This window comes from Cygnus atratus, chromosome 5 (genome assembly GCF_013377495.2).
Source record: "Cygnus atratus isolate AKBS03 ecotype Queensland, Australia chromosome 5, CAtr_DNAZoo_HiC_assembly, whole genome shotgun sequence".
NCBI classification, from domain to species: Eukaryota; Metazoa; Chordata; class Aves; order Anseriformes; family Anatidae; genus Cygnus; species Cygnus atratus.
The window spans coordinates 52,975,139-53,001,431 of NC_066366.1; the positions used below are offsets into that span (position 1 = coordinate 52,975,139).

At 38.9% G+C, this 26,293-nt stretch overlaps 1 protein-coding gene across 5 annotated transcripts in view; it reads left to right on the plus strand.

Moving 5' to 3' along the window:
• EML1 (EMAP like 1) overlaps window positions 1-26,293 on the plus strand; it is a 122,375-nt gene that overhangs the window by 57,134 nt on the left and 38,948 nt on the right. For 4 of the 5 annotated variants that reach the window (XM_035566831.1, XM_050711098.1, XM_035566830.2 and 1 more), the window contains 2 exons: window positions 12,185-12,367; window positions 18,224-18,356. In XM_035566831.1, coding sequence (XP_035422724.1) covers window positions 12,185-12,367; window positions 18,224-18,356 — 316 coding nt within the window. Of the gene's footprint in view, window positions 1-6,160; window positions 6,217-12,184; window positions 12,368-18,223; window positions 18,357-26,293 lie in introns of those variants that run through there. The other variant, XM_035566834.2, reaches the window with a different exon arrangement.

Sequence of the window (26,293 nt, forward strand, 5' to 3'; positions counted from 1 at the left end):
GATGCCATCTTGTTGCCGTCAGTTATTTCTGTGGCTGAAAAGACACAGTTGGAAAGTTTAATACCTGTGGACAAATTAGGAAGACTATTAAGCTTTTCTTTTTAAGCTTTTGAAAGTTAGATGTTAGAATGAAGGCTGTGTAATGAAGCTTAAAGTACAACTGATTTATTCATTTGTTGCAGTTTTTTTAAATTACTTTAGCATTTCTTGTAATTTTTGTGGGAACTGTGCCTTGTTCATTTCATAAGCTAGGCTTTCCTGGAGTCCAATAAATCCAGTAAATGAATTTATCATAAATTTAAAGTCCAGTCAATACGAAGCTTGTAAATTTAACAGCTGGTTCAAAAGCCTCTCTTTTTCTGGCAAGAAGATCTAGAAAGGCATAAGTTGATAGCATGCTTATGAAGTTGTCTTGTTTCCATTAAAAAAAAATAGGGGGAGGTGGGGTTAGATACAGTGACTTGTGGTTGTGAATGTCTTGGTGATGCTTCCTGCTACGGCCATCGCTTGCTTGCCTATAACGGGATGCCTGGTCAACTAGACTGCAAAGTAAAAAGTTTAAGAGAAGAGAAAAACAAAAATCAAATGCTTGGTTCTAGTGAAGAATCAAAGTTTGGGAAGTATGGTTACAAATAAAACCATTTAGCGTGAGGAGCTCTGCCACTGTAGCCCAGGGAAGTGTAGCTCTGGATTTGGGCCTTCTCTGCTGTGGATAGAGCCTGACATCTGGGATATTTTTACTAAATGCTAACGTTAAATATTGGCAATGTGACCTCTTGGTCTGTGTGCGTTACCATGAGAAGTTTGTTATGTTTGTGTATCTTACATAACTTTAAGTATTTTCTGGCCGAAGCTTTTCCTTACTAGATTTCATTCTTGTCTGTCTTCTGCTGAACTGAAGGGTATTTTTAAAAAAAAAGGCATCTTCTGCTTGCCTTGTCTGCCCTAGAAAATTGCTGTGCTGAGAGCAGATATTGTTTTCTGCGGCATCTCTTCAGTGCATTTGGGAGAAATGTTTTCCAATGACTTTCAGCCTTTTTCCCACCTCTCGTAAATCTAGCAATTTTCCAGGCTCAGTGTGCTGCTCGCCTTATTGCCCGTGGAATTCATTGCTGTGTGCCACTGAAGAAGCTTCTTGTGCTTAGGTATTGTCTAGGGTGAGTCTCATCACCGAAATAAACGTTACATGCTCGGAGACAGCTAATCCGTGGTCAAGACTGCTTTTAAAAATGTTCCTGTTTGAATCATAAAGATCGTAATGCTAAGTGGTGTCCTGGCATGTTTTGAATTTGCCTTCTGAAATCGTAGACTAAAGAGGAAAAAAAAGGAAGGATCAAAGAGGAGAGGAGGGAAGAAAACAGATTTTCCAGGTTCCTGAGAGAACCTTCAAAATACTAAATGAGTTTAATTCAAGTGGCTGTACTTGCCCTAGCTTGTGTCGGTACAGCTGGATACAGAGGTCCAACTGCTGTGAGGTTCCCCAGAGCCAAGAAAGAGTAAGAGACCATTTGTGCTACTGCTGTATGGCCGTATTAAACCTAAAGGCTTGTCTTTGCCAGTCAGCTCGGCCTTATCTTGAAGCTTGGAGCTCAGAGGCTTTGGTAGCCACGGAGGTGACGAGCTTTATTGGGCAGGCTTTCCGCATGTTTTATTGGCGCTGGCGTTTCAGCTCAGTGCCGTTAGGAGATGACCTTTAGAAAAGGATTCGCTCAGCACCCCCTTAGCCCATCTAATCTCTCAAGCGAAACTCTCAGGGGAGAAGTTTTGGCTGCCACCAGCAGGAGGTCGGCCCCAGGTGGCCCTCGAGGCAGAGCACCAGCCGCGCACCGGGCTCCGGGGGCTGGCTCTGGCAAGGGCAGCCGGGGCATCTGCTGGCTCTGTCCCTTCTGCCGAGGACCGTGCGTAGCCCAGGGGAGATGCAAGGCTGTGTTAGTCGGTCAAACCACACTTGTAAGCTTTTCTCAACACACCCGAAGTCTGCAAAATAGATTCTCCCTCGCTCCTTCCTTTCCTCCTCCATGAAAACTGGAATCTCTTTTAAAAACAGGCCAAGTGAGTGTTGCCGTCGCATAGCCAAATGCCGTGGCGGATGGGGCTAGCCTTGGAGCACAACTCCTTCGCTCTGTGAGGGTGGTGGGACCCCACCTACGTAATGTGCTGCAAATGGCATCGCAGCAGGCTGACATTTCTGACAATACTGTGCACCCTGTTGTAATAAAAATATGATCTCATGCTAGGGAATCTGCTGGTGGGAGGGGGGAATGCAAATCTCCTTTAAATAGGAGAGTTGTATCTTAAACCAAGTAGCTTTTCAGACGGATGTTTCTCTGTTTCCTGAACAGAACATGAAATCACCTTTTTTTTTTTTCTTAAAAAGAGAATTGAGAAGAAAGAGTGTTTTGTCTTCCTTCCTTGTGTTCACTAAAACGTGTGATCATAACATTTTAGAATAAAAAAAATATTATTTGGCATAAGTTATTGTTTTACTGTGTATCAAATAGTTTGAAGTGGTAGCTTTGATATCTGTCAGAATTAAATGGAAGGAAGACTTAGCCCCAACTGAAGATGAAGATTGACAATGTGGGAAAAATTCCACTCTGTTGTGGGCTTCCTGCATGGTTTTGTTCCCCTCTCCCATCCAAGCAAGACGGCCACAAGATAATTCAAGTACTTCTCACAAACACTAGATTAACTGGCAGTAGTGGAAAAAAATGTACCTTACTGTGAAAGGAAACACTGAACAAGATGTGTTTTAGAATAAGCCTGGAAATAGTTTTCTAAAATTGAAGGACTTTTTTTTTTCTTCCTTTAATATTTAAATTGTAACTTGTCTTACTGACAACCTATAATGAAACCTAATGTTGTATGGCATTAATTCCAGACACTAAAATATTCAGGAGGTTCAGAGTTCTGAAGAAAAGTCAGACCACTGCTGGAAGTGAAGCCATTAGCTGAGAACAAGTAACCAGAGTTTGCAAAAATGATAAATCTGCCTTTGACTTCGGTAACCCTTTCTGCAGGTGCAGGAGGAATGTGTTATTCTTTTTGTATTATGCTGCTTGGTTCGAGTCCACAGAAAACAATTTGGAAAGATGGTAAACCTTCAGGAAAAAGCAGAATGTTTGGTGGTGGCTATCTCTTATTCATAAAAGGTATTGATTAGAGGCTGAGGTTTTCCAACTCTCAAAGAAACCGCTTACGAAACATGACAAAACACAAACCGTTTCAGATTGATAACTATGGATTTCCTACTGTTGCTGAAGTCTCAGTTTTAATAGATCTTTAATTTCTTAAAAGGAAGACGGTTTTGCTTATATATTTCTAAAGTTTAACACTGTTTAAAATATGTTTTAGAAACTTTTGCATATATGATTACGATTTTCATAAAAATGCAGATTATAGACGTTAGATTAAGAGTTAATGGTGCGAGGAAATTTGAGTGTCAGGTACTATGCCAATATCTAATGCAGAAGTTTGGAAATGGAAGAAATGCGTGCTAACATAAGTAGTTGTTTAGATGGTTGTATAGTGCTACCTCTAATGTACTGTAAGGCTGCATTTAATTGCTGATCAGCTAGTGGCTGATGTCTCTTAATGGTTTCCTGCTAGTGGGGATCAACATCTCCTTGGGGGAATACATAAGTACGCAAACAATACGATGCTGGTATGTAATGCACAGTCACAGGTAAGTTCTAAAGCTACCTCGTCATCAGTAGTCAACAGTAACTTTTAAAAGATGTTCTAAATGAGCTTTCTTGCCTTTTAAGTCTGTTTTGATTGCAAGTACAAGCAGGTCTTTCTGCTTTATTTGCTTGATAAGCAGTTGAAGAATCTAGTGGAGACATCCACTTTTCTTAAGGCAGCGACAATATATTGAACTGAGTACTGGTAAAGTTTCTAAGAATTTATTGTATGTACCAGTGTGTGGAGTTTATTTGCACGTGGTTTAAAACGCATTTAGCATAAGCAAATCTTGCACCTAGTTTGGTTCTTTTTGTCTAACAGCGCAAAAGAAAAGCGAAAGTCTTATTAGCATGCATCATGTGACAAATCTGAATTCATCCTTTGCTAGTTTTGGTAACAGGACTTGAACACTTAGCAGTAACTCTGCCGTGAAGGTCAGCGTTGTGTAGGTGCCCTCCCACCTTCCACTCGTGCTTTTGTTCCCTTACCCCTAAGGTGGTGGTACAGTCGCGTTCCTCAGAGCATCACTTAGAACGCAAAATAGTAAAGCACGGCTGTGCTCTGCCTGACTCGTCTGCCCTTAGATAGCTCTGCTAATTACACCACCCTTTCCTTTCTTTACAAGTTCCATAAAGTTGTATCTTTAGCTTTTTGACTCTAGGCGGAGCATATGGGGTCACTCTCCTCAAACTACTGACCTTGTAGTAATAATACTGCTACAGAATGCTGTTTTTGCTTTCCTGGCTTTTGTTTACAATGTCTTTTTATTGTACAGACTGCTCCCAGCAAAGCATGGAGCAATGATAATTTGGTAAGCTGTTCCCGATTGATTTGCATGCTCGACAGAGCCTGCACAGTAACTCCGCGCTGTAAAGCGTTTGCATTGATGAAGCTCTTCTCGTGAAAGTTCCTCTAATTTATTGACATGCTGAAAATTTCTTCTGTCTTTCACTTGGGCTCTGTTGGGGAAGATCATTTTTTAACCGGTTGATTTCCAAATTGCATGTCATCTACCATCTGCTAGGGAGAAAACAGCGAGCTGCTGGCCTCAGCTTGTCAGCTAGTGGCAGGTCAAGGGCACATGCTTATAATTTTGCTGTAGCAATCGCTGGCTTGTTAGCCATGAGGAACTTTCTGAGAATTTTCTGTTAAGATCATTTTCTTTTTTCTCATTTTGTTAATGAATACAGAGCACCCAGCTGTGAGATTCTCAGTGATGATTGCTTTTATAGATTGCCTTCTTTTCACATTCTGCTTCTAATTTTAGGAAGTTGTATTCCTTTTCTTTAACTTTCTAGTGGTAAAGCTGTAAAAGGACAAGTTATTTGTCAGTGAATGTTTGGAAATACAGTAATAGACTTTTACAGTATTGGACTACAATAGCTAGCTATATTGGAGAACAAAATACTGCTCACAAAAATAACCGTCTGTAGTCTATATAAAGTATACAAATATTTGGGTTACAATTTTTTCTAGAATAGTTCAGGCGTGGTCTGTTCTCACATGATGATTTATGTTAGTTTTACTATAGTCCCTCTTACGTCACCTTTCTCATGGGTTCCCAGTGCAATGCGGAGTACGGCGTTAGGTGGGTATGTGGGATAGTGCTGTCCTCCCTCCTCCTACGCGTACATACCTTCTGAGGACACGGAAAAACTAATCTGGTCTGTTCAGATTACTTTGCTGTGCGATGTACCTGATTGTATCCAACCAGGGCAGCTCCTTGCGATGCTAATCGCTCTTAAGCACATTGATTTGAATAGGGATTGAACTGAAAAGTTGTCCCACCCGTTCAGAGACTGCATGCAGCTGTACCTATACAGGTTTAGAGACAGGTATGGTGTGTCCATAGCTATCAAGTTTAAAGATTAGTCTCGACTTCTTGTTCCCCAGAATCAAAGCTTTCCAGATAAAAAAGCATATGTGGTGTTTGCTCTCTTATCCTATTATGCATTTTTATAATAAAATGCAATTCGAGGATTTGACATAATAAAGTTCATTCCTGTAGCATTCAGCCAGCAAGCAGTTTTGCTTTCCAGGACTTCGTGTAAAGCAAGACAGTTTTACAGCTTTAACCGTAGTTAAAGATTTCTGTCTGGTTTTTCTCTTAACCACACCAAATAACAAGCTTAAATAGGATAACATTATTTTGGGCTTTAAATCCACTTGCTTCTCACAGCGGAAAGCTCTAATCTGGTCAAATCAGGGTCTAGCACACCAGTCCAGTATGTACCAGACTTTCGGATAAGCTGTTGCACATATGTGTTGTCATTGTCCCCCAGAGACGAGCCTGGAAAGCTGCTGCTGTGTTTCAGGTATGGTATAATGCTTTGCATCAGGGAAGTGGATGGAGGAAAGATAGCCTGTGTGATGCTGTCGACACTAATCTTTTAAACAAAGGGGCTTGGTGTTGTGTTGTCAAAGGAAACCAAACTGCTGTTTTATTTTCCCATTGTTCTCCTGCACAGAGATTCTTTTGGTCTGCCAAAGACTGCTGACATTATGCCGCAGAAAGAGCCACCAGAATACTTGGTACGTTCCAGATCTTGCGTCTGAGCCTGGCAACTGTGTCGTGGCTGCATTCCACTGTTTAAGTGCCACAGCGAATTGCTCATTTTCATTTTGAAAGATCTTTTTGTTTTAAACCTTAGATTTTAATGGTTGTTTTTCTTTCTAATTCTCCTCTTAGCACTCTGGTGCTGACAATTCAGACAGACTGTATCAATCAAATAGATGGTGTGGCTGACTTTCGTGCCCCAGACTGAAAGATGCATTAAACGAACCAAAAAGGGAGGACAGGGTTTTAAAGTAGGAGATGCCTGCCATATAGGGTTTTTTTTCTGCACTGTTAGAGTTTCAGGCTAAACAGATGGCATTGAGAGAGGTGAGGCAGAGAGATCGTTTGGAAGTTAGTGCTAGTGTGACTCCCAAGGAGAAAATAGTTCCAGTAACTTGATATGTTGCATGAGATCTCAGCGATGATGTGGGCAGGAGAAGGGGAGGTTGCCAAATGTGTACCAAGTGACATGTGCAGCTTCTGACAGTTTTGCAAAGTTAGTGGAGTCTGAAAACAGAAAAAATGTTCTGGAAGTGTAACATCTTTAGTATTCCTACCTGCTTTTGCTAGCGTACTAGGTCAAAACTGATGCATGGCCCTGTCTAATCTGAGCTGCAGGGCTGTGCTTTAGTGTCATGGGCTTTTCAGCAGCTCTTGTGCTCTGACATACACTTGGCTGCTGAGAGAGGAGAACTCTGTCCACGTGCATGTTTCATAAGGCTCTAGTGGTGCTGGTTATTAGTGATTTCCAAGGAATGTAAATATTTGTACCAATAATTTCAGGAGAAGTGTGGAGAGTGACATACTTGCTGATATCTCAGAAAGTATTGCTACCAGTTGAGCTCAATTCAGGCTTGTTGGCACAATCTATGTCTTTACCCTAGAAGAAAGGCATCACTGTGTGTGGGTGATGCTGACTTTTCTCTGCCATTCTTTGCCATGGTTTCCATCATTTGCGTTATTTAACTTCTGCAGAAGACCACTGCTGGAATTTGCCATCTCTAGAAGGCTTAGATTTTCTCTTCCAATATTCTGCAGTGCGTCTAAGTTAAGGGACAGCTCTGGCCAGGGCTGTAAGAGGCTGCTTTTAGTGAAGACTGTAATGGTGTCTGGCAAGCACACCTGCATCATGCTAGGTTCTTTCCAAATGCATAATGCACAGAAAGTATCCTGAAAAGTTTGGGAAGTACTTCATTTACAATTTCATCCTGTTAATTGGTACGCTAAGGAGACAATGTAGATTGAATAAACTCAAACTTGCTTACCAGTCGGAATCAGTATCTAATGTTTCCATTACTTAATCAGCTGTCATGGTCTGAGCTGGACAGCATGGTCTCAAAATTAATGTCTGCATAAGGCAAAGGTGAAATATGTTTGTTTAATGAAGTAGTTCTTTGGGGAAAAAATGCCAAGTCTGTTTTAATTTTAGCGTTTTTATATTTGTATTTAACAATGTGCGGAAAATAAGTGAACACTTGTACAGCTTACTCATCTTGAAAATCTACAGACACTTGACAATGCAAAAATAAATGCAGATAGTTTCCTGTTGTTGTTGTTCTTTTTTCCTAAAAGAAATGCTTTTAACTCTGAGAGCTCTTTTATTTCCTACATCGTTAATTTACAATTCAGATTTAGGTTTTCCATCAGGCTAAAACTAGAAAATAGCATTCATTTTAATATGCCTCCCTCTAACTAGTAGTGGAAGTATGTCATTTTGCTTTACCCTACGTACAAAGAAAAAATCTTTCAATCCTTCTGACTTGCAAAGAGTGTGCACATCCTCTTGTTGGCTGTGCTTCAGATGTTTCTTCACATTTGGCTAAGTTCAAGTAATAAATTGCTGAAAAACTGGAAGACGCTCTGGAAGCAGATTAATCATCTGACTCAGTATTGTCTTGTAGTTTGCCACAAGAAATCTTTCCAATCTATGAGATCATGGATTAGCTGGTTGGAAAATTTAAAGAGTGCATGAAGAACATTCCCTTTTTTTTGGTGCATTCTCTAAAACCTGCAGAATCTCAGCAAAGCATAAATGACAAATGACTGTTCTTTCCAAGCTTTAATACAAATGTGTATTATAATGAAAAAACAGGCATCAGAACTGATACTTCCTCATTTTATGTAACTTTGGACATTGTAGGTGGCGTTAATCTCATGAGATAGTGATCTAGACTCGCATTACAATCTGTGAAAAGAAATGAGCACGTGTAGAATATGATTCACTTCAGAGTTCTAAAAAAAACAAATTGCATAAATTTCTCTTTAAAAATAAAAGTACTTAAAATACTCTTTTTTTTTCCCATTCTTATTTCCTTTGCATTTCTTCCCATCTTCCTCTTCTTTAAAAAAAACAAAAAACGGGGAGGGGGGGCAGTGATTAATTCCAACGTGCTATGGGTGCTACCGATGTAGGCGATAGGATGTCTGTTCTACTGGTCCGTGGGCAAAAATGGTGGTGGTGACTGCTGAGTAGATGTGATGCAGTACGTAATGCTTCAGCGTAAGTTGTTAGGATTTACGGTCTCCTTCATTTACCTTTCAAGATTGTGAGCAGCTGTGGTTTTTATGATAGCTGGATTGCAAAGAGGGCACCAAATCTAAATATATGGACAGTGTTGAGAAGTTGCTAAAGTTACTGAATTTACGGTCACAAAAAGCAACGCACACTGACATAATGGTGTTCTTGTAAGATTGTAAAACTATGCAGTAAAGTTTGTATTACTACTGCAAAAAGTCTATCTTTTTGGTTTTCTTTAAAAGCATGGTTTGTGTTTCTTAGGGATCCCCACGAAGTGTTCTTTGCGTTGTTAAAAGAGGCTCTTTGCATTGTTACGATAAAGTGTCCCTCAGTTGCATTAACCTAACTGTGCCATGAAAATCCACGTAACCCAGCTGCTATGACAGCGCGCATGGGGACTGTGCGAGCGACGATGCAGCCTCCGACTGAACCGTCCCAAGGCAAGGCAGTTTGTAGCCTCTTGGCCCTGCATGCGTTCTCAATGCCCCTCATGCTCCTGGTGTGGCCTGTTTTGGGCAGGATGCTTACGTAGTGTTTTACGTAGGAGAAAACGTGGAATTCCTAATATCCCACCTGATCCACCCCTGTCCCAGCTCCATGCCGTTCCCTCAGGTCCTGTCGCTGTCCCCAGAGAGCAGAGCTCAGCGCCTGCCCCTCCGGTCCCGTCGTGAGGGAGCTGCAGGCCGCCATGAGGCCTCCCCTCAGCCTGCTCTGCTCGGGGCTGAACAACCAAGGGACCTCAGCTGCTCCTCACACATCCTCCACTCCAGACCCTTCACCATCTCTGTAGTCCTCTTTTGGACATTCTCTAACAATGAAACATGTAGTTGCTTTACATTTAATATTGGCTTTCAAATAATAATAAGATGGTTCTGCTCAGTCTGTACCCCATTACAAATACTTGTCACGAACTGCCCTATGACCGTTCTTTGCTGCGATGAAGAGCTGTGTGCTGCGGGGGCAAATCTTGAGTAAGACAACAATACAGCTCTTGCTTTTGTGAGCAGAGGAGATAACATCTGTAGTGACCTTTTTTTGTGGTTGTTTGGTTAGTTTGTATAATTAGTCTCCTCTTGTTTTGGTACAACGCCACTTTGCTTATTTGCTTGTGTTTCAGTTGTAACTTTATTGCTCAACATACTCTGATCTGGTGATCCCAGCTGCAAGAACATGCCATCCTCGCCTTGCATAATACACAGGTCCTGCTTGTTTTAGAATTGAACATCACATTCTTCAGAAAACTTTTCTTTATTATATTCCATACATCTTCCATAGCTTACTTGTACATGCATGCAAAGAGAAGGAAAAGTTAACTGTGGCTGGGCTCTTAACACACCTTGTATTCAGTCAGAATCTTACTGAAAGCTGTTAGAAAATTAATTTTTTTCTAAATACATTGAAGGGCACTGGATCCAGTGTGGCAACTTCCATGCGAGGGCAACTGTAGGCTGCAACAAGAACACGAGTTAGGTGCAGCTGGAGCTGGAGCGGCAATAACTGTGGAAGGCTGGGGTGAGCCATGCCTGGGGCAGGGGGGTCTGGGCCGTACCCAGGACAGGGGTCTGTTCCTCTTTGCCTGGTCCTCAGGGATGCGAGGGGAAGATGTGAAGTGACAGCTGGAGGTGGGCAGGGAGGAGGAGGTGTACGTCGTGGTGGTGATTCTGTAAGGGACTGTGAATACAGCAGTTTCTTTACTGTTTGAAGATTTATGTTTAAGCAAAATTGCTATTGCTTTACATTTTAGAGTAATTGATACTTCAATGAGGACGTCTTCTTTCGTAACAGGGGTAAATCATCTTATCACCAACAGATACCTCTTGGGTTTCCTTCTCCGCTCCCATCTTGGGAACTGGCTGTTTACGGAGTTCAGAAGAAAACTACGCCATAACATATTGAATTTGGCAGAATGGTTGAAGTTTGAATTTGGCTCGTATTGGTTAAATCAAGCTTTTGATTTGGTTGCCTATTGTCCAGTATGCTAATCCATGTTATTTCCAGCTGAGTTAAAGTGTAAAGTCATTAGAGCAGCGTGGGCCTTTTGTTTGTACAAGGAAAGGTTAAGTTCTACAGGCAGCTCATACTGCTGCCAGCATGTCTGCCCATCTGATTTGGGGGATTAATTACCTGTCCCAGCTGCCCTACAGAAGTCTGTGCTGAGCAGAACCACGACTGTGCCAAAGTTTGGAAAGCGTTTTGGTCGTGTCGCGGGGAAACTTTTTCAGGAGCTCGAGTTTTGTTTTAGTTTGTCAGAACAGAGCACTTGTGTTACTGTTGTGTTCAGCATAAAAGCTTTAATATCCTAATGTATTTTTTTAAATACGCTCAGAAAATTCTATAGCAGAATTAACAAGCAACTTAAGCGATATTTGTCTGTAATTATTTATGGCCTGTCAGTATCGTTACAGTATTTGTTTCCAAGGCTGTTTTTGGTAACCACAGATAGCTGCTGGGGGTGTGAGGAGTAAGTGAGCCAAAGAGCAGCTTATGAACAGATTTTGAAAACAATTTGCATTTGATTGGATCGCAGATGAATAGAGTTCTTAACTTTAAATGCTATTTTTCCCCAGACCTTTTTGATTAAAAGTTTGTATGTATAAACATTTTCGGACATGCTTTTAAATGCATTCAGAAGTTGAAACTGTTATTTTCCTGTTTGAAGGACTTTGTTTTAAAGTTCAGCACTAGCTGTTATGCACAAGCCATTTAACTTTCGTTTTATGCCTTTGTACATGTGAAGTGGAAAAATCTGGTTTGGGATGGAAGGAAATGAAGTACATGAGAAATGAAAGCAAATACTAGCTTCTTCATAAAGAGGTTGGCTAACAGGCAGAAGAGATGTATGCAATGGACTCTAATGAGGAGTTAGGGAGAAGTGAATTATGTTTAATTACTAGTTTAAATATCAAGCGAGTATATACTAGTTATGATGGGTTAACATATTTTCTCCAGTCTGTGGATGATACTTGAAAAAATGTAAGCTTGTCCATTGCTTATATTTGTCTGATGTATGTGTTCTATCACATATATGAGAGAGAAAAATCTAGAAGTGTATGCAAAATATCAGAAAGTGTGGGTCTTTATCTAAATGACTGCCAATACCTGAAAGTTGCGTTAGGTAGAATATTGAATGGTGATTGTTCAGAACTCCAGAGCACATGGATAGCGTCTGATTCACAATAAGTAGCCCTGAAGGCTAACTTCATTATCTCATCTTACTTAGATACTCTTTTTTTTTCTTTCTTTTCCATTCGATTGTTGAATTTCCATCTCTTCCTTTTGGTTGCTTAAAAACTTTCTTCCTCAAGAGGTCATCAGATTTGAAGAAAAAAAACCCCTTGCTTTTACCAGCAGCTGCTTATCAAAGATATTCCGTTATGGTTATTATACATTGTTGGTAATACATCTCTTTCTGTTGTTTAATTTAGATGACAGTGCCTCTGCTGCAAGCAGTATGGAGGTAACGGATCGCATTGCCTCTCTGGAGCAACGTGTCCAGATGCAAGAAGATGACATCCAGCTGCTTAAATCTGCCCTTGCTGATGTGGTTCGACGCTTGAATATTACAGAGGAACAACAGGCCATGCAGAACAAGAAAGGACCTACCAAAGGTTTGCATTTCAGTTATATGTAAAATAGGTAGGCAAGTCAATAAAAATGTTCTGTGTGTATTAAACTAGGTTATTCTTTAGATATTTGAAATGCTCAGAATCAGCAAATCAAAAAAGTTTGAAATTTAACCCGTTAAAGAGAACACATGCAAATCTCAATGGTTAAATCTGCAAGCCTTCTAAAGTTCCTATGAGTCACTGAAGCATTTCCATATTATTACTGCTTATTCCACAGCCTACTTTAACCTTTGCTACCAGTTCCTGACTTTTTATCAAAATTAGTTTATAAACTCTTCGGGGAATGTTTCATCTTCTGTGGATGAAACTCCCAAGAATTTTTCTGATGGAGGGAAAAAATAATTGTAAATTCAAGCAAAATGAAACTTCAGTTAAAAATAACTTAAGCGTTTCTGGATGCTGGAGGCATGGTGATCTGACCAACGAGAGGGTGCAACACCAGCTGCTTGATTAAAAAGGAAAAGTACAGCTGTGGTTGGTGCCTGAATCAGCTACAGCACAGCAGATCCGGAGCCAGCTGGATTAAAGCTATAACAGACGTTGCCACTCTGCAACGTCCTGTGTTGTGCGCGTGCGCTGCAGAGTGCTCTTGCCTGGTCCATTTCCTACACGAAGACGTTGGCTTGTAGGCAATCAGAAAAGCTTGAGTTAAACGTCCAGCACTTCACTGAGGCAAGGGCTTATTAGAACCCTACTGATGCGATATACTGTCATCGGTGTGTCTGTAAAGGCGTGGGAAACTGCCTGTTTGGAGTGTAGTGGAAGCATGTGAGCTATTTTTGGGTAGTCTTGGGAGTAAGAGTGATGGCAACCTAGATACGAAAAAAAAAGTATGGCTGACTTTGTAGTCTTTCTGTTGTCTAAATCATGACATCTTTTATTAATACAAATTACATTTTTAATTCATGTTGGAAGTGTCATGTAATTATGGATTCATAACTTTCTCAGAGCTGGAAATTGTTTTACTTTGTGACTGTGCAAGATATTTACTTTTAGGCATATATTTAACAGAATACATAAGGAACTACTTAATTTGCTGAACTGAGATCTTAAGTTTGTTTTAATATTTTGGATCTGGAAATGGGGAACGGAGAAAGGAACAGAATTCCAGAGCCAGATTAGTTAATTGTATATGATGCTATTTGTTGGATAGAATATGTATTAAATGTCCGTGATGTTGTTCTCCCATTCTGTTCCCTTTGTGTTGTATTCTCCTCATTTTGTCCTTGTTTGATTGCAAAAAATATTTAAAATATCTGATAAGTTGAGTGTTACTGAAGATAGCCTCCACTATAAAATGTTCCACCAAATGTGGTTGTACAAGGGATAAAGAGGCTTTATGTTGCCTGTAAAATAGTTGTTATCTGATGTGTGGAGGAAATAAAGTCTAGTTATTATTGCTGAATTGTAACCAGATCAGTTCTTCTTGCCTGCTGGCTATACTTAACAAAATACAGAGCCAAGCTTTCATGGGTTCTGTGAACAGAACTGTAAATCGGGAGATACTTTCATGGTTATGGCAGGTAGTTAAAGCCATAGTTCAAAGTACGTTCATAAAAAACTTCTGTAAGCCTATATTTCTGCCTTCTATGGCTGTTTTTTAAAATGTGTATGTAGCATAAGTACTTCTGATTGTATGTGTGAAATTACAGTGTAAGAAGCTTTACATGCGACAATACAAACTGGGGACTGTAAAGGCTAACTGCTCATCCATTACCTATTATAGATCACTTGTACCATTAGTGTATGGTCAGCCTTATTAAACATATTCTAAAACACGAAAGAGAATTTGAAGTATCCTGATGGTTTGTTTCTTCCAGCTGTTTTGTCACGTATGTTTCCCATGATGGCCCGTTTTCCCTATGGTAGGCTCAGCTGCTTTATAAGAGACCACATACAATCACTTAGCCCAGAAGACCGAGTTCCATTTCAGTTCATTTTGGTAACTTGGACTAGCATTTCAGTGGCTCCTAACAGTGAGTGTTAGGGGAGAGGCTTGCTTGGGCATGGGTGAAACTGGAACTGTGGCTTCTCATGTTTTGTCACCTGGGCTGAGTGGGACTCCCATCTGTTTTCTTTCCAGTGGTCATTTAATGAGTAATTCTACACATAATTTTAAAAAGTGGAATTTGGTCTCTCAAAGTGTCATCGAAATCTCATCCACACAATTGGTATTTGAAGCACAGTATATGCTGTTTCTTTTGTTCAGTCCAGAATTAAGTGTTTGTGTGTCGTAGGGAGCTTCTGCCCTTTGAAACAGTTTTTGGATCCCCAATGTACTGTTTAAAGTCTGGAACAAGAGGCTTCATGGGACAGAAGACAACATATTCTCAGTACTTCATAATTAAAATTGGTTTAAAGATTTCAAGCTTAAGGCTTTCTAACCTACGGTGGAAAAAAGCTTGAGCTTGTTTTCAGTCTGTGTGCGTTCTTGTTCTAGACTTGAGCTAGGCATCTTAAAAGCGGTGTAAGTCACGGGCGCCGAGCTGCTTATCTTCTGTTTGTGGAGCTCCTTCACTAATGGTGGCTTTTTTTTTTTTTTTCCCTTTCCTTATTTAATTCAGCTACTTCGTGGAGTTCAGTATGGCTTCCTGCCTTTGTTTTACTCTTGTTTGTTGTTCTTTCCTTTTGCAATTATTGGTTTGTTTGTAAACTTAATGGCCCTATTAATCCATAGATCAGAGTATGATTAAAAAAGCTGCTGCTGAGGCTGGTAAACATGTCAGTACTGCTACCACAGGTAAGACCTTGAAGCAACAGAACTTCCAAAATAAATGTTACTGACAAAGCAATAATACGAGTGTGTTTGAGTTACTGACATCCACTGCTTCTAACAGTAATGACACGCTTGGAGTTGTTTGACTGTTACATCAATTACCACTGGTATGAAATAGCTTTGTAAAAAAACTAAATAGCGCCAGAGTAAATAGCAGATTAATTGAATAATTTGTATTTTTTTCTGTGTGCCATGAAAGAGTTTTGTGTTGTTGCTTTCTACAGTATCTGCTCATGGGACTAAATCTTTAAATCTCCAGCAAGAGTGGATTCTGGGTTGGGGTTGGATTTGAAGCAAAAACCTCTGACTGTTAAAAGTTGCAGGGTTTATTACTGGCTGTTGCTAGTTTCCATTTCATAAGGTTAAGAGAATAACCTCCAGCTGGAGTTCACTTCAGCTACCTTTTAATAGGCATTTTTTATATAACAATAAAGAAGGAAAAATGTTTTAATCATTTGTTTATTTAACTTTATTATTCTAACTTATGATCTCAAAGCCTCGTGAAAGTTTTGTGAGCTACAGAAATCGTGACAGGAAACAAGAATACAACTGCTTAACTGTAGCCATCTGATTCTCTAACATACAACAGAATCTGTTTTATATGTTAATTATACATTAAATACACAGTAATACATAAAGTAATTATGGCATTACAGTAATTAGTCAGGAAACGTAGTAGGGCATTCAGCGTGAAACTGTGGAATGAATAGCATAGAAGTAAATAGGATCATGATGTCTGATTTTTTTTTTTTAATTGATTTATATATTTTAAGTGTGAGAAGCAAAAGCACGGTAGGTTTTAGCTGTTTTGTATTGCTTCTTGCTGTGGATTAACTGTGGTAGGCAGCTGAGCCCCACACAGCCACTCACTCCTCCTCGGCGTGACAGGGGAGAGAATTGGAAAGGTGAAAGGGAGAGCTCCTGGGCTGAGATAAAGACACTTTACTAGCTAAAGCAAAGCTGTGCGTGCAAGCAAAGCAAAATCCAGAATTCATTCACTACATGCCAGCGGCAGGCAGATGTTCAGCCGTTTGGAAAGCAGGGCTCTATCATCTGTAATGGTTACTTGGGAAGACAAATGCCGTAACTCTGAATGTGCCCCCTCCTCCCTCTTCACCCCAGCCTTTATTACTGAGCACGACCCCATAAGGTATGGGACATCCCTTTGGGCAGTTTGGTCAGCTGCCCTGTGTCCCCTCTCAGCTTCTGGTGCACCCCCAGCCTTCTCTTGCTGGCAGGGTGATGTGAGAAACAGGAAGGACCTTGACTCTGTAGGCACTGCTCTGCAACGACTCAAGCATCGGTGCACTGCTATAACTACTACTAGCAACACTATTTTGGTCACAAATCCAGTATATAGCACCATAGAAGCTACTGTGAAGAAAATTAACTCTGTCCCTGTGAAAAATCAGTACACCTCTAAAGGCAGCAATAGTCTGTTAAAATAGATCATGGAAACAGGGCTGGAAGGTACCCTATGTTTGTCTTGTTTAGTCTTTCCTTAAAGCTGCCTGTAAACTCAGAGAGCTCTTGCTCTACATACCCTTGGTAAGAATGGTACTGTTCAACCCATTCAGTCTTCTGCAGTTACAGGCTGTCTCAATGGGCATGGAGCTGTTCCTTTTTCCTTTGTTGACCTGGTTTCATGTCATCCTTCGCTCCTTTAAGCCAAACAAGCCTTATCCCTTCAATATTTACTGATGGGAAATAACTATATGATGAATACGTAACAAGCAAGTATGTATTTTAATCAAATTAACTGCTTTGGTACACGTGTCAGGCAAATATAGTTTGTCTTGAAACTTGCGTTCACAAATAGATAATATTTACTGATGCAATCTTTTCGATGCACAGGCTTTCACTTTTTTTTGTTCAGTACATATGACTTCAGGTGAACAAGTCAATACATGCTTGCAGTCTGCTGCAATAAGAAGCTATCATAACATAATCTAGGACTGTATGTAATTGTTAGGGTTTTTTTTGTTGGTTTGGCTTTTTAGATTATCCTCAGCAATCTTTTTGTTTTTCTTTTCCAGAGTATTCCGTAGGTATTTTCACTGAACTTCACAAGGTTGTCAGATATTTTCTCCTGTGTTTCTTAAGTGACTTATGGCTGCTTACTTTCTCTTGGGTATTCTTTCTCTGACCCCAGAGACTTTTGGCATCTTTACAAAGATAGCTTGTAATACAGTGTGCTGTCAAGTTTCAAGTGTTATACAAAGATTTGGTCTTCATCCTTGCTGTGCAGAGAGCACTAGTCATGCTTGTGTCTGTGTTTCCAGGGTATGTTCTGCTATAGTTTTCATGTAAGTACTCGTTGCTTGCAGTTTTAACCACTGTTTGTTTTTGTAACTAACTTCTAACGTACTTGAATGGAACTTCTCAGTCATTCTAATAGTAGTTACAGGTTAGATGTGTATAACATTTTTTTTTTTTGAGCCAACATTTGATCAGAACATAGGTAGATAATGTCAACTGATTATTAAGTCCACTGTTTTGGTGATTTCGATAGCTTTTTCTGACTGAGGGATAAAATTCCTGTTTTTCAAACAGAAGCCCACATTCTTTCAAAGAAGAGGTGTGTGTGTGTGTAGATGGAGAATAAGGATTTATTAACAGATTATTTGCTTGTGGAAAACCTGTATGAATGTTGAGGGATAAAGGGCAGGAGTTCCTGGGGTGGTGACCTGCCTGCATTTATAGCACACTTCTGAGCATCATCCAGGCGGGCAACAGACAGATGTCCTTTTAGGAGAGCAGGATTGGTTTGGCTGGCAACAGCAGCCTTTGCACTTACCAGTAAGTCACGGAGCTAGAATAGGGTTTTACAGATGTGACAGGCCATGGAATTGTGTATTTAATCCATATGCAGATGATTTCATGTCATTATAAATAACAAGGAGGAAATTTTTATTTTTTTAAAGCCCACATCCATAGTAAGTTTGGCAATAATGAAACAAAAATGGCACACAACACAGATATTTTTAAATATTCTAATGTTGTTTTCTGGAGGAAAAAAAGAAAGTAAAACCAATGATTTTCATCCTCTGCTTTTTTTACAGCAAGACCTCTGGTACAAACACTGCCTTTAAGGACTACTGTTAATAATGGAACTGTGTTACCAAAGAAACCAAGTGGCTCTTTACCTTCCCCATCAGGAACCAGAAAGGAAACTGTATCACCAGCAGCAAAAAGGTACATAATGTAACACTATAATTGTTAAATTGAGAAAATAATGAATCTCCTCCTTTGAGCTTCCAAATACGTGTTTTTTTTCTTATTTCAAAGCAATGGTCTATACGTATTTAGTTCAGAAAGAAAAGGAGAGATGGAGTTCATTCTAATAAATTTTAAATTTATTTGGTCTAATTAATTAGAATTGAGGTTATTGCTGTGAATATTGAAAGAACACACAATGCTTAATTTACTAGTTTGTATTATTTTCTTGCTGCTGCAGTCTAACAGAATAACGCATTTCTACTGTTGTGTAACATGACTTGAGAAGTATTGCAGCGATTCTTTTAATAGGTGTTAGAAAACAGTCTGGAGAGTAACTGTGCTATCATTACAGATCAGCATGTCACCTTTGGTGGTTTTCTCTTAGTAAAGATTATCTTGAAACTGCCTGCACAATGCTATAAGCATCTCAGGGAAGACAATTCTGTGCCTAGCACGGTCATGCAAATGAGAATATCAAGTTTTATATATCTTACCGTTAGCATGTATTTAGGCCCTTTAATAATTACTCTATTTGCTTTGTGTGTGTGTGTGTTTGTGGGCTACACGTATGCTTGTTTTGTACACGTAGGTTCTAAGAAATGCAACGGATTGGGTGGAGCAAGTTCAAGTTGCGTGTGACAGTTATGGTGTTTGTTGCACTGTTTGCATGTAAAAGATAATATTATGTGGGGATTTTTTTTGCCTTTTTTTAACACTACTTCTGTTGTGTGTCATCCTCAGCATTTTGTAGAGATGATGCTCTCAACTCTGAGGAGGGCAAGTTGTGGAGATGAGAGTATTAACATGCTAAGGTCTGAGGCTTCCTTTGTAAAGAGGAAGCCTCTTTCCTTAAAATCTCCTTCTTTAAAGGGGAGATGGTGACTAAGTATATGCTACTTTTTGTTACTGATTTGAAGGCAACTGGTTTTCCAGAAGCTCCAGGTTTTGTTGTTATAGAGAGGCTGTGCCATGCAGAATTAAAAGTGGAAAGCACTGTAGTTTCAGTGTCACCCAAATAGAATTGGGCTCCTATGAAGCAGGGCTCACAGCAGCTGCAGGTTTTGGCAGGTTTGCCTGAATCAGCCCTTAAGATAAGAGAAGGAAGGTAAATACAGTATAAACGTTTCTGTTATCAGAATTATGTTATCAGAATTCGGCAAGTGGGTGGAAGAACCTGCCTTTTAAAGAGAAAAATGACTAGTAAAAAAAAAAAAAAAAGCATTATTTTGATTGTGGTGAATTTTTAAGTAAACTTGTTCTTTACAAGCATTTTTTCTCAATAATTCTAATTTTATTCTTGTTAATTAAACATGTAGCTTTAAGTGGCAATTATGAAACAAAAATGAGATCACAAGTATTGGCCTGCCTCACTTGTGTACAGAGGGCGTGACTTGCGAGTCTCTACACTCGCTATCCAAGGTTCAACAGAGGACTTTCTGCTCCAGAGCAGGGTGGGTCAAATGGAGGTGAAAATCACACTTGCCCTTTCTCTGTGCTGAGAAGCCTTTGCATAACTCAAGCGGTCCATCGGACAGTGCCTGCAGAGCTCCCAGTCCCTGTAGATAAATACATCCTGCAGTCTGGATACCCTCTGTGCTAGTGGGAAAATCCTGAGGGAGATTCCTTAGGGAGCATTTAATGACTCTCTTGGTTTGTCTGTGAGTGAAATCTTCCAAAGCATAAGGATTTTAATGTCCTTTTATTATGTTTCCTCTTTGCTAGAGGGACTGAACTGAAGGTGCTTTAAATATGCAATACTAAAATGTATATTCCATTTTAGGAAAGAAAAAATACATATGAGTAGTTTGTCTGTTATAGACAGAAGCTTATTACAGTGCTTAAATCTAGGAATGTCCTGAAAAAATTAGTTAAAAGTCCAGGTGCTGTGGAATTCCTATTCCCTTCAAACACTAAAATGCTGTATTGATTTAATTTAATATGCAAATGTATTTCTTAGTTTATTTTAAATTAAACTGTATTAAAGTATATTTCTCTGCTTTAGCTATAAATACAGTTTGAGAGGAAGTGTTGAAGGGGAGTGTTAAAAGACCTTACCAATGAATTACTGTGAAAACTTTTAGTAAATTATTCTCTACAATCATTAGCTTTTGATAACAACCCTTAAAATAACTTAGGGGATTTTGTGTTTTTGTACTATAGCATGCTCCAAGTATTCAGTATTCAAAGATAATGTCTTAACTGTTCCAAGTAGCTTACTTGCGAATAGCCAAGTAGATGAGTTCATTAATATAAATTAATTCGTACTCTGTATTTATAACGGGCTGGTCTGCATTCACGAGCTGTATGTGGGTATGCATAAAGGTTATATGAATATAGCAGCAAGGTCAAATAGTTTCCTTTTTTCAGGTGGGTAGAACTTGTTAAGAAGCTTCACTTAATGCTGAACAGTTTATAAATAGTGTGTAGTTTTTAATAACTTTGTAAATTATCATTTCTGCTAACGTCATAGAATCATTACGGTTGGAAAAGACCTCCAAGATCATCTGGTCCAGCCATCACCTACTACCAGTGTCACCCACTGTCATGGTTTTATAGTGCTCTTTTCATATAAAGTGATTCTAAAACTGCCACTACTTCATAGTGTAGGTATTCTATTAGTCCAAAATATGATGTTGTGGAATAGCAGCTCCAAATAGTATTAAGTGCTTATAGATGCTTTAAAACTTAATTTCAGCTTGGATACTTTAATGCTCTTCCTATACAATACAGGTACAGAATGGAAAAATTCAGAGTTTTTCAGAACTTTAAAAAAAAAAAAAAAAAAAAAAGTAAAATTTGAGAGGTAAAGTGAAAGAAAAGGTTTTTTTTTTTTTTTTAAAGAAGAAACTTCTATTATGAATCTTATTTTAAACCTTCAGTCCGCTGTTGTGAACTACAAATATATGCTAGGGTTAATATAATAGAAAATTTCATCTTCTACTGTGAGCATATTTTCAAAAGAGACATACATCTAGGTTAGCGGAATCCCTGCCAAATGTTTATCTGAACACTGTTATGAAAAGGGGATTTACAAATAAGTAACTTCTGATTCTTCCTTTCTCTGATTTAAAAAATTAGGTTAGTAATGTGTGGTATCCAACTGAAGTGATTTTGATCTGTCCCTTGAAACAGCATGTAATGCATATTTGTATAAATACATGCAAATAATCTCTGTGGGGATCAAGTGTGCATCCATACATTCCGTTGCTTAGGAATAGGTGTACTTATCAATAAGTCTACACACACAATCTCATTTCATACAATAGCTCTATTTAAATGTATTGGTTAACTCATTTGAACCCGCAGGTTGGTATACTGTTCATCCTCTTTGCTGGATTACCAAGGAGATGCAGTTCAGAGTTCACTACATTTTCTGATTTCCCATTTAATATCTGAAATGGAAATGACTTCTTCTGGCAGGAATATGAAATTGCAGATAAGAATAAAAAAAAAAAAAAAGGCTTGAGGCTGAAAGGGTGGAACTAGCAGAGTTTTTATTCAAATTCTGCCACATTCCCTCAATGACCTTATGCAAATCACTTAACCTCTATGCATATGGGTTTTCCATATGTAAAGTGTGCATCTCTGGGTATCAGTAGGTTGTTATAAGGCCTAATGTGTTAATTAGAACCAGATCTTGTAAAGTGTTGAGTAACCTCAACTGACTCTGACTTCAATTAGAACTGAGGGCACCAAACCCCCTTCAGCATTCAGCTCTTATATAGCCAAAACCCAATTATCCAAGTTGAGGAAGGAATGAAATAACCTGAATAGGAAAAAATACAAGACACAGGTCAATCAGATGATAAAAATACACAGCAATAATGCAGTGCAAAACAGAAAACCTGGTGATGCTGGTGATACTGGGATCAAAAATTCTGATCCAGCACTAGGATGTGCTGCAAAGCTACACAGCTGCCAGGCGCAAGCTGGCTGCTGCGGAACTGAAGTGATTTAGTGATGGACTGGATAATCACCTGACACAGATAATCAAGAATTGCCTGTCTTTGTAAAGTGTCTGAAAGTCGTCTTCACAAAGAAACTCATCTCAGGGAATTTGATTTTAAATTTCACGTGTTTAGTGTATGCTGTGAAAGTCAGGAATTAAGCTATTTTGTGTACCAGTTTTTTATACACTGCCATATTTTTATTTTGAACTTTATGCGTAGGATAATTATTTGGAAATTTCATTCAAAATAAGTTGGTCTTTTTGTATCGTGAACAGAACTTTCCCTTCCCCCAGCACTCTTCCTTTCAGATGTAATGTGGCTTGAAGTTCATTGCTTAACACTAAATTTGCCTTTGGAATGTGTCCAGCACACAGTAGTAATGTTTTGTGTTCCCTATTAAAATCTAGGTTTTTGTGACTCATCTAGAATAGCTTTGTTTCCAATAGTTGAAGGGGAAAAAGGAAAAAAAAAAAAAAAAAAAAAAAAAAAGTAAGGGAGGAGAATGCAGACAGTACCTTTCCCAGTAGGGATGCTGATGCAGACCGTAGGCTAGCATATACTTTCCCTTTCAAAAAGAGACAATCAGTCATTCTTTCTTCTTGAGCAGATTGTAAAGCATTACAATGCTGCAAAACTCTGACAATGGAGATCAAAAGGAAGAAACTGGAACAAAGAAAACATAAAAAAGCTTTGTTTGTAGGGAGAATAAAATACTTTAATATGATGAATTCCTGTTCTTCTAAACTCTAAACACATGGCCCCTAGGAAATTGTTCAGTCTCCTGGAATTAATGTTCTACATTCTGTTCTGGGGGCAACAATGATTTGTAACTGGCACACACACACACTCTGTATCAAACCTCCAATTTAGTCTTCTGTTTAACACTCTCAAAGAAAATGTTTTTAAATAAAATGAATATAAATTAAAAAAAAAAACCCTCTCCATTGAACTTCAAGTGGCAAACTATTATGCCACTTCACTATATCTTGAACAATTAAAGTTATTAGTGTGCTTTGCTCAAAGGCATAATGAAATTAAAATCGTATATTATTCCTGAATTTATTCTAATTGATTTAAATGAGGGTCAGAAAGAGTGCTAGACAAGTTTCAAAATATTAATATTGTTGGCTACTGTCTAAGAGCATTGTGCACTATTTTTATGTATTTATTAGAAAGCTTTAATTTTCCCCCCCAATATCTGTTAATTAAACATATTTATATGCGTGTGTGTGTATAAATATTTCTGTATATATTGGCCAGATTTGCTCTCTGCAATTCAGTGATGCAACCATTTGAAACAAGCTGCGCAGTGGTGTGTGTTTATGTGTATGGATGGATGAGGATTTCTGTTCTTGTGTTTACCATTGCTTTTTTTAAATAGTCTTTTGTCTTCTAGCCGGATCATCTGTCTGTTTTCCTCGGATAGCCTCTTTGATTTTTCTTTTTCTTTAGTAGCTTGTAAAATGGTCAGTGTATTTAGAGCATTGCTAAGATTTTGTCATTCCAAGATACATTGGTGTTCTGAAATGTATGGTTTGAAATGATCAAACATCTATCCGAGTCAATAAGCGCTGCGTTGTTTACTCTCGCACGTGGCTTCATATCTTGAATGCATGTGATTATGTCTTTTAACGTAAGTTTGTTTTATATGTCTTGTTTCCATGTTTTATTGTTGCATTCACTTTTTATTCTGCTTTGTTTACGCACCTCTCGATCTGGATTAAGCAGGTCTGTGAATCTTCTCAATGCATGCAAACTGAAAAAGCCTGCTCTAAGGTGAGGGATCCTTAATAGCTTTGTAGTGTTGAAGCTCAGTTGTTTTTCCTTTCTGTTCTGGTTCGACACATAGAAAGCGGCTGTTTTAGTAGCAGCATTAACGTGGTAGAACTTAACTGTAATTATTATTCCCATTTTTAACATTTTCAGAAGTAAATTTAAAACTTCTTGTCAAGATAAGTGCATTGCTATACTTAGACGATAGTTTCAGATACAATATCTCTGTTCTCCTATGCTAACAACACTTTTACTAAAATGATATTTCATTAAATCACATTGCTTTAAGTTAAAAATTGTGTTAACAAATGTTATCTTTTAAAAAATTTTGCAAATGCCTCTCCTTTTGTATCACTAATCTGAAAGCCAAATTCTGGAATCCAGTTACACTCTTATAGCCCCGGAAGTTAAACAAATATTTCCTATCATTTAAAATTCTCTCTCAGGTGACAGTGTATCTGCTGTAGCGATGGATACAAATAGTTGGTGTTCAACTCTGTAGCTACGAAAATGTGTTTATGCCTAAACTGAGTTAATGTAATGGAATCAAAACATCTGGCTGTGATCCTCTTCCTGATCACCTGCTAATGCTTCTCCCTGGGCTTTTGTTGGTGGTGTTGAAAGTGTAAAATAAAATCTGTCAGAAGGTGGCTTTACTAATTAGTTTAATCACTAATGGTAATAAAAGAGCTTAAAAGATTTTTTTCATCTGTTGTGGTAGAAGTAGGTTTTCTACTGATATGAGACTTCTTCAGTAAGAAGATAGCATTACACGTTCAAGCTTTAGTCCCATTCATTTTTTATCCATCCATTCATCTTTTGAATGTTGATAGCTATAAAAATAAAACCCCAAGCAACATTAAATTAGCTTAAAATTGCTTCAACAATTGCTACAGCGTTTCTAATATTAGCATAATTTGGTGATTTCCTTAATTTAATTTCAGTGTAGGCTGATATTGCCTCTTGTTTTGACATCTTTTCCTTAACCAGAGAAAGAAAGGCTTGATCCTACAAAATCACAAGTGGAAGTTTTTGCAGTAGTGTGCATAATCTAGTGGAAGGACTTACGCTAATGGAGATATCTTATGTGGAGTATTTTCGGTATCAGGGCTTCTTTTATGTTAAACTGGAGAAGTATTACGTGGGATGATGAGAGGCAGAGTTAAGTGCTTGCAGTATATTATTTAATTTATCAGAAGAGGGTGTTTTTTTTTTCCCCATGCATTTGACATTGAGATGACTTGAAAAGTCTTAGGCTAGCTTAGGAAACACTAATTCCTGAAGTGACAACATATTTAAATGCTTATCACTGCCTTTTTGCTTCTTCCATGAAATTTTCAGTCTTTCCCTGTGTGTAGCATTCTGTTTGCTCTCTTAAGTCTCTCTCTCCACAGAAATTTATTTTTTTCAGCTTAATCATTCTGAATGATGCTTGTTTTTAACATAAAAATGCAGCATCGAGCATCCATTCTACCACTGCATGATCCAGAAAGATTTTTGTGAAGCTACCTGAGATGCATCATAAGATGCCTCTGCTCTGCAGAGGTTGCTGTGGATGGGGGCTTCCTCTCAGAAAAGTGGTTGCTTTGCAGAGAGACTCTGGCTCAGTTGTTCCATCATTTCTGATGAACTGAGGAATAGGTATTCCCCACCTCACTGGTAAAAAGCCCTAAAGGAACAGGAATATACTGAAAAAAAAAAAAAATATATATATATCAATTGTTGCACAGTAGATAAGCTGAGTGTATTTTGACTGAACAGAAAAGTCCATCTCATTTCCTTTATTTATGAAGAGTCAGTGCCTCACTGTTTTCTTTCCACACTATGCATGAAGTGGGACAGTCTGAAGAGCTGACGGAGGTAATACAGGAGGGATGTTTTTTAGGGGGAGGCAGGGAATAGTCCTCGAAGATGCCTGAGGTGAGCCTTGTGGTAAGCAGACCACCCTTGTGGGTGTACAAAGGTAAAGGGGGCTGGAGGCGGTGAAAGGACTGACCGGGACTTGAAGGGGCAGGAACAGAAAGGACTGAAATTTTCGTGTGGAGGGGTGGGTTGTGGTTGGGATCTGGGGAGAGGTGTGTGAGTATTGAAGTGTGGGCTTGGAAGCGATCATCAGTGTCCGTGGTATTTGAGGCAAGAGAGCTGCTGAAGGTTTAGTTGTGGGAATATAATGGGTAAAGGGGATGTTCC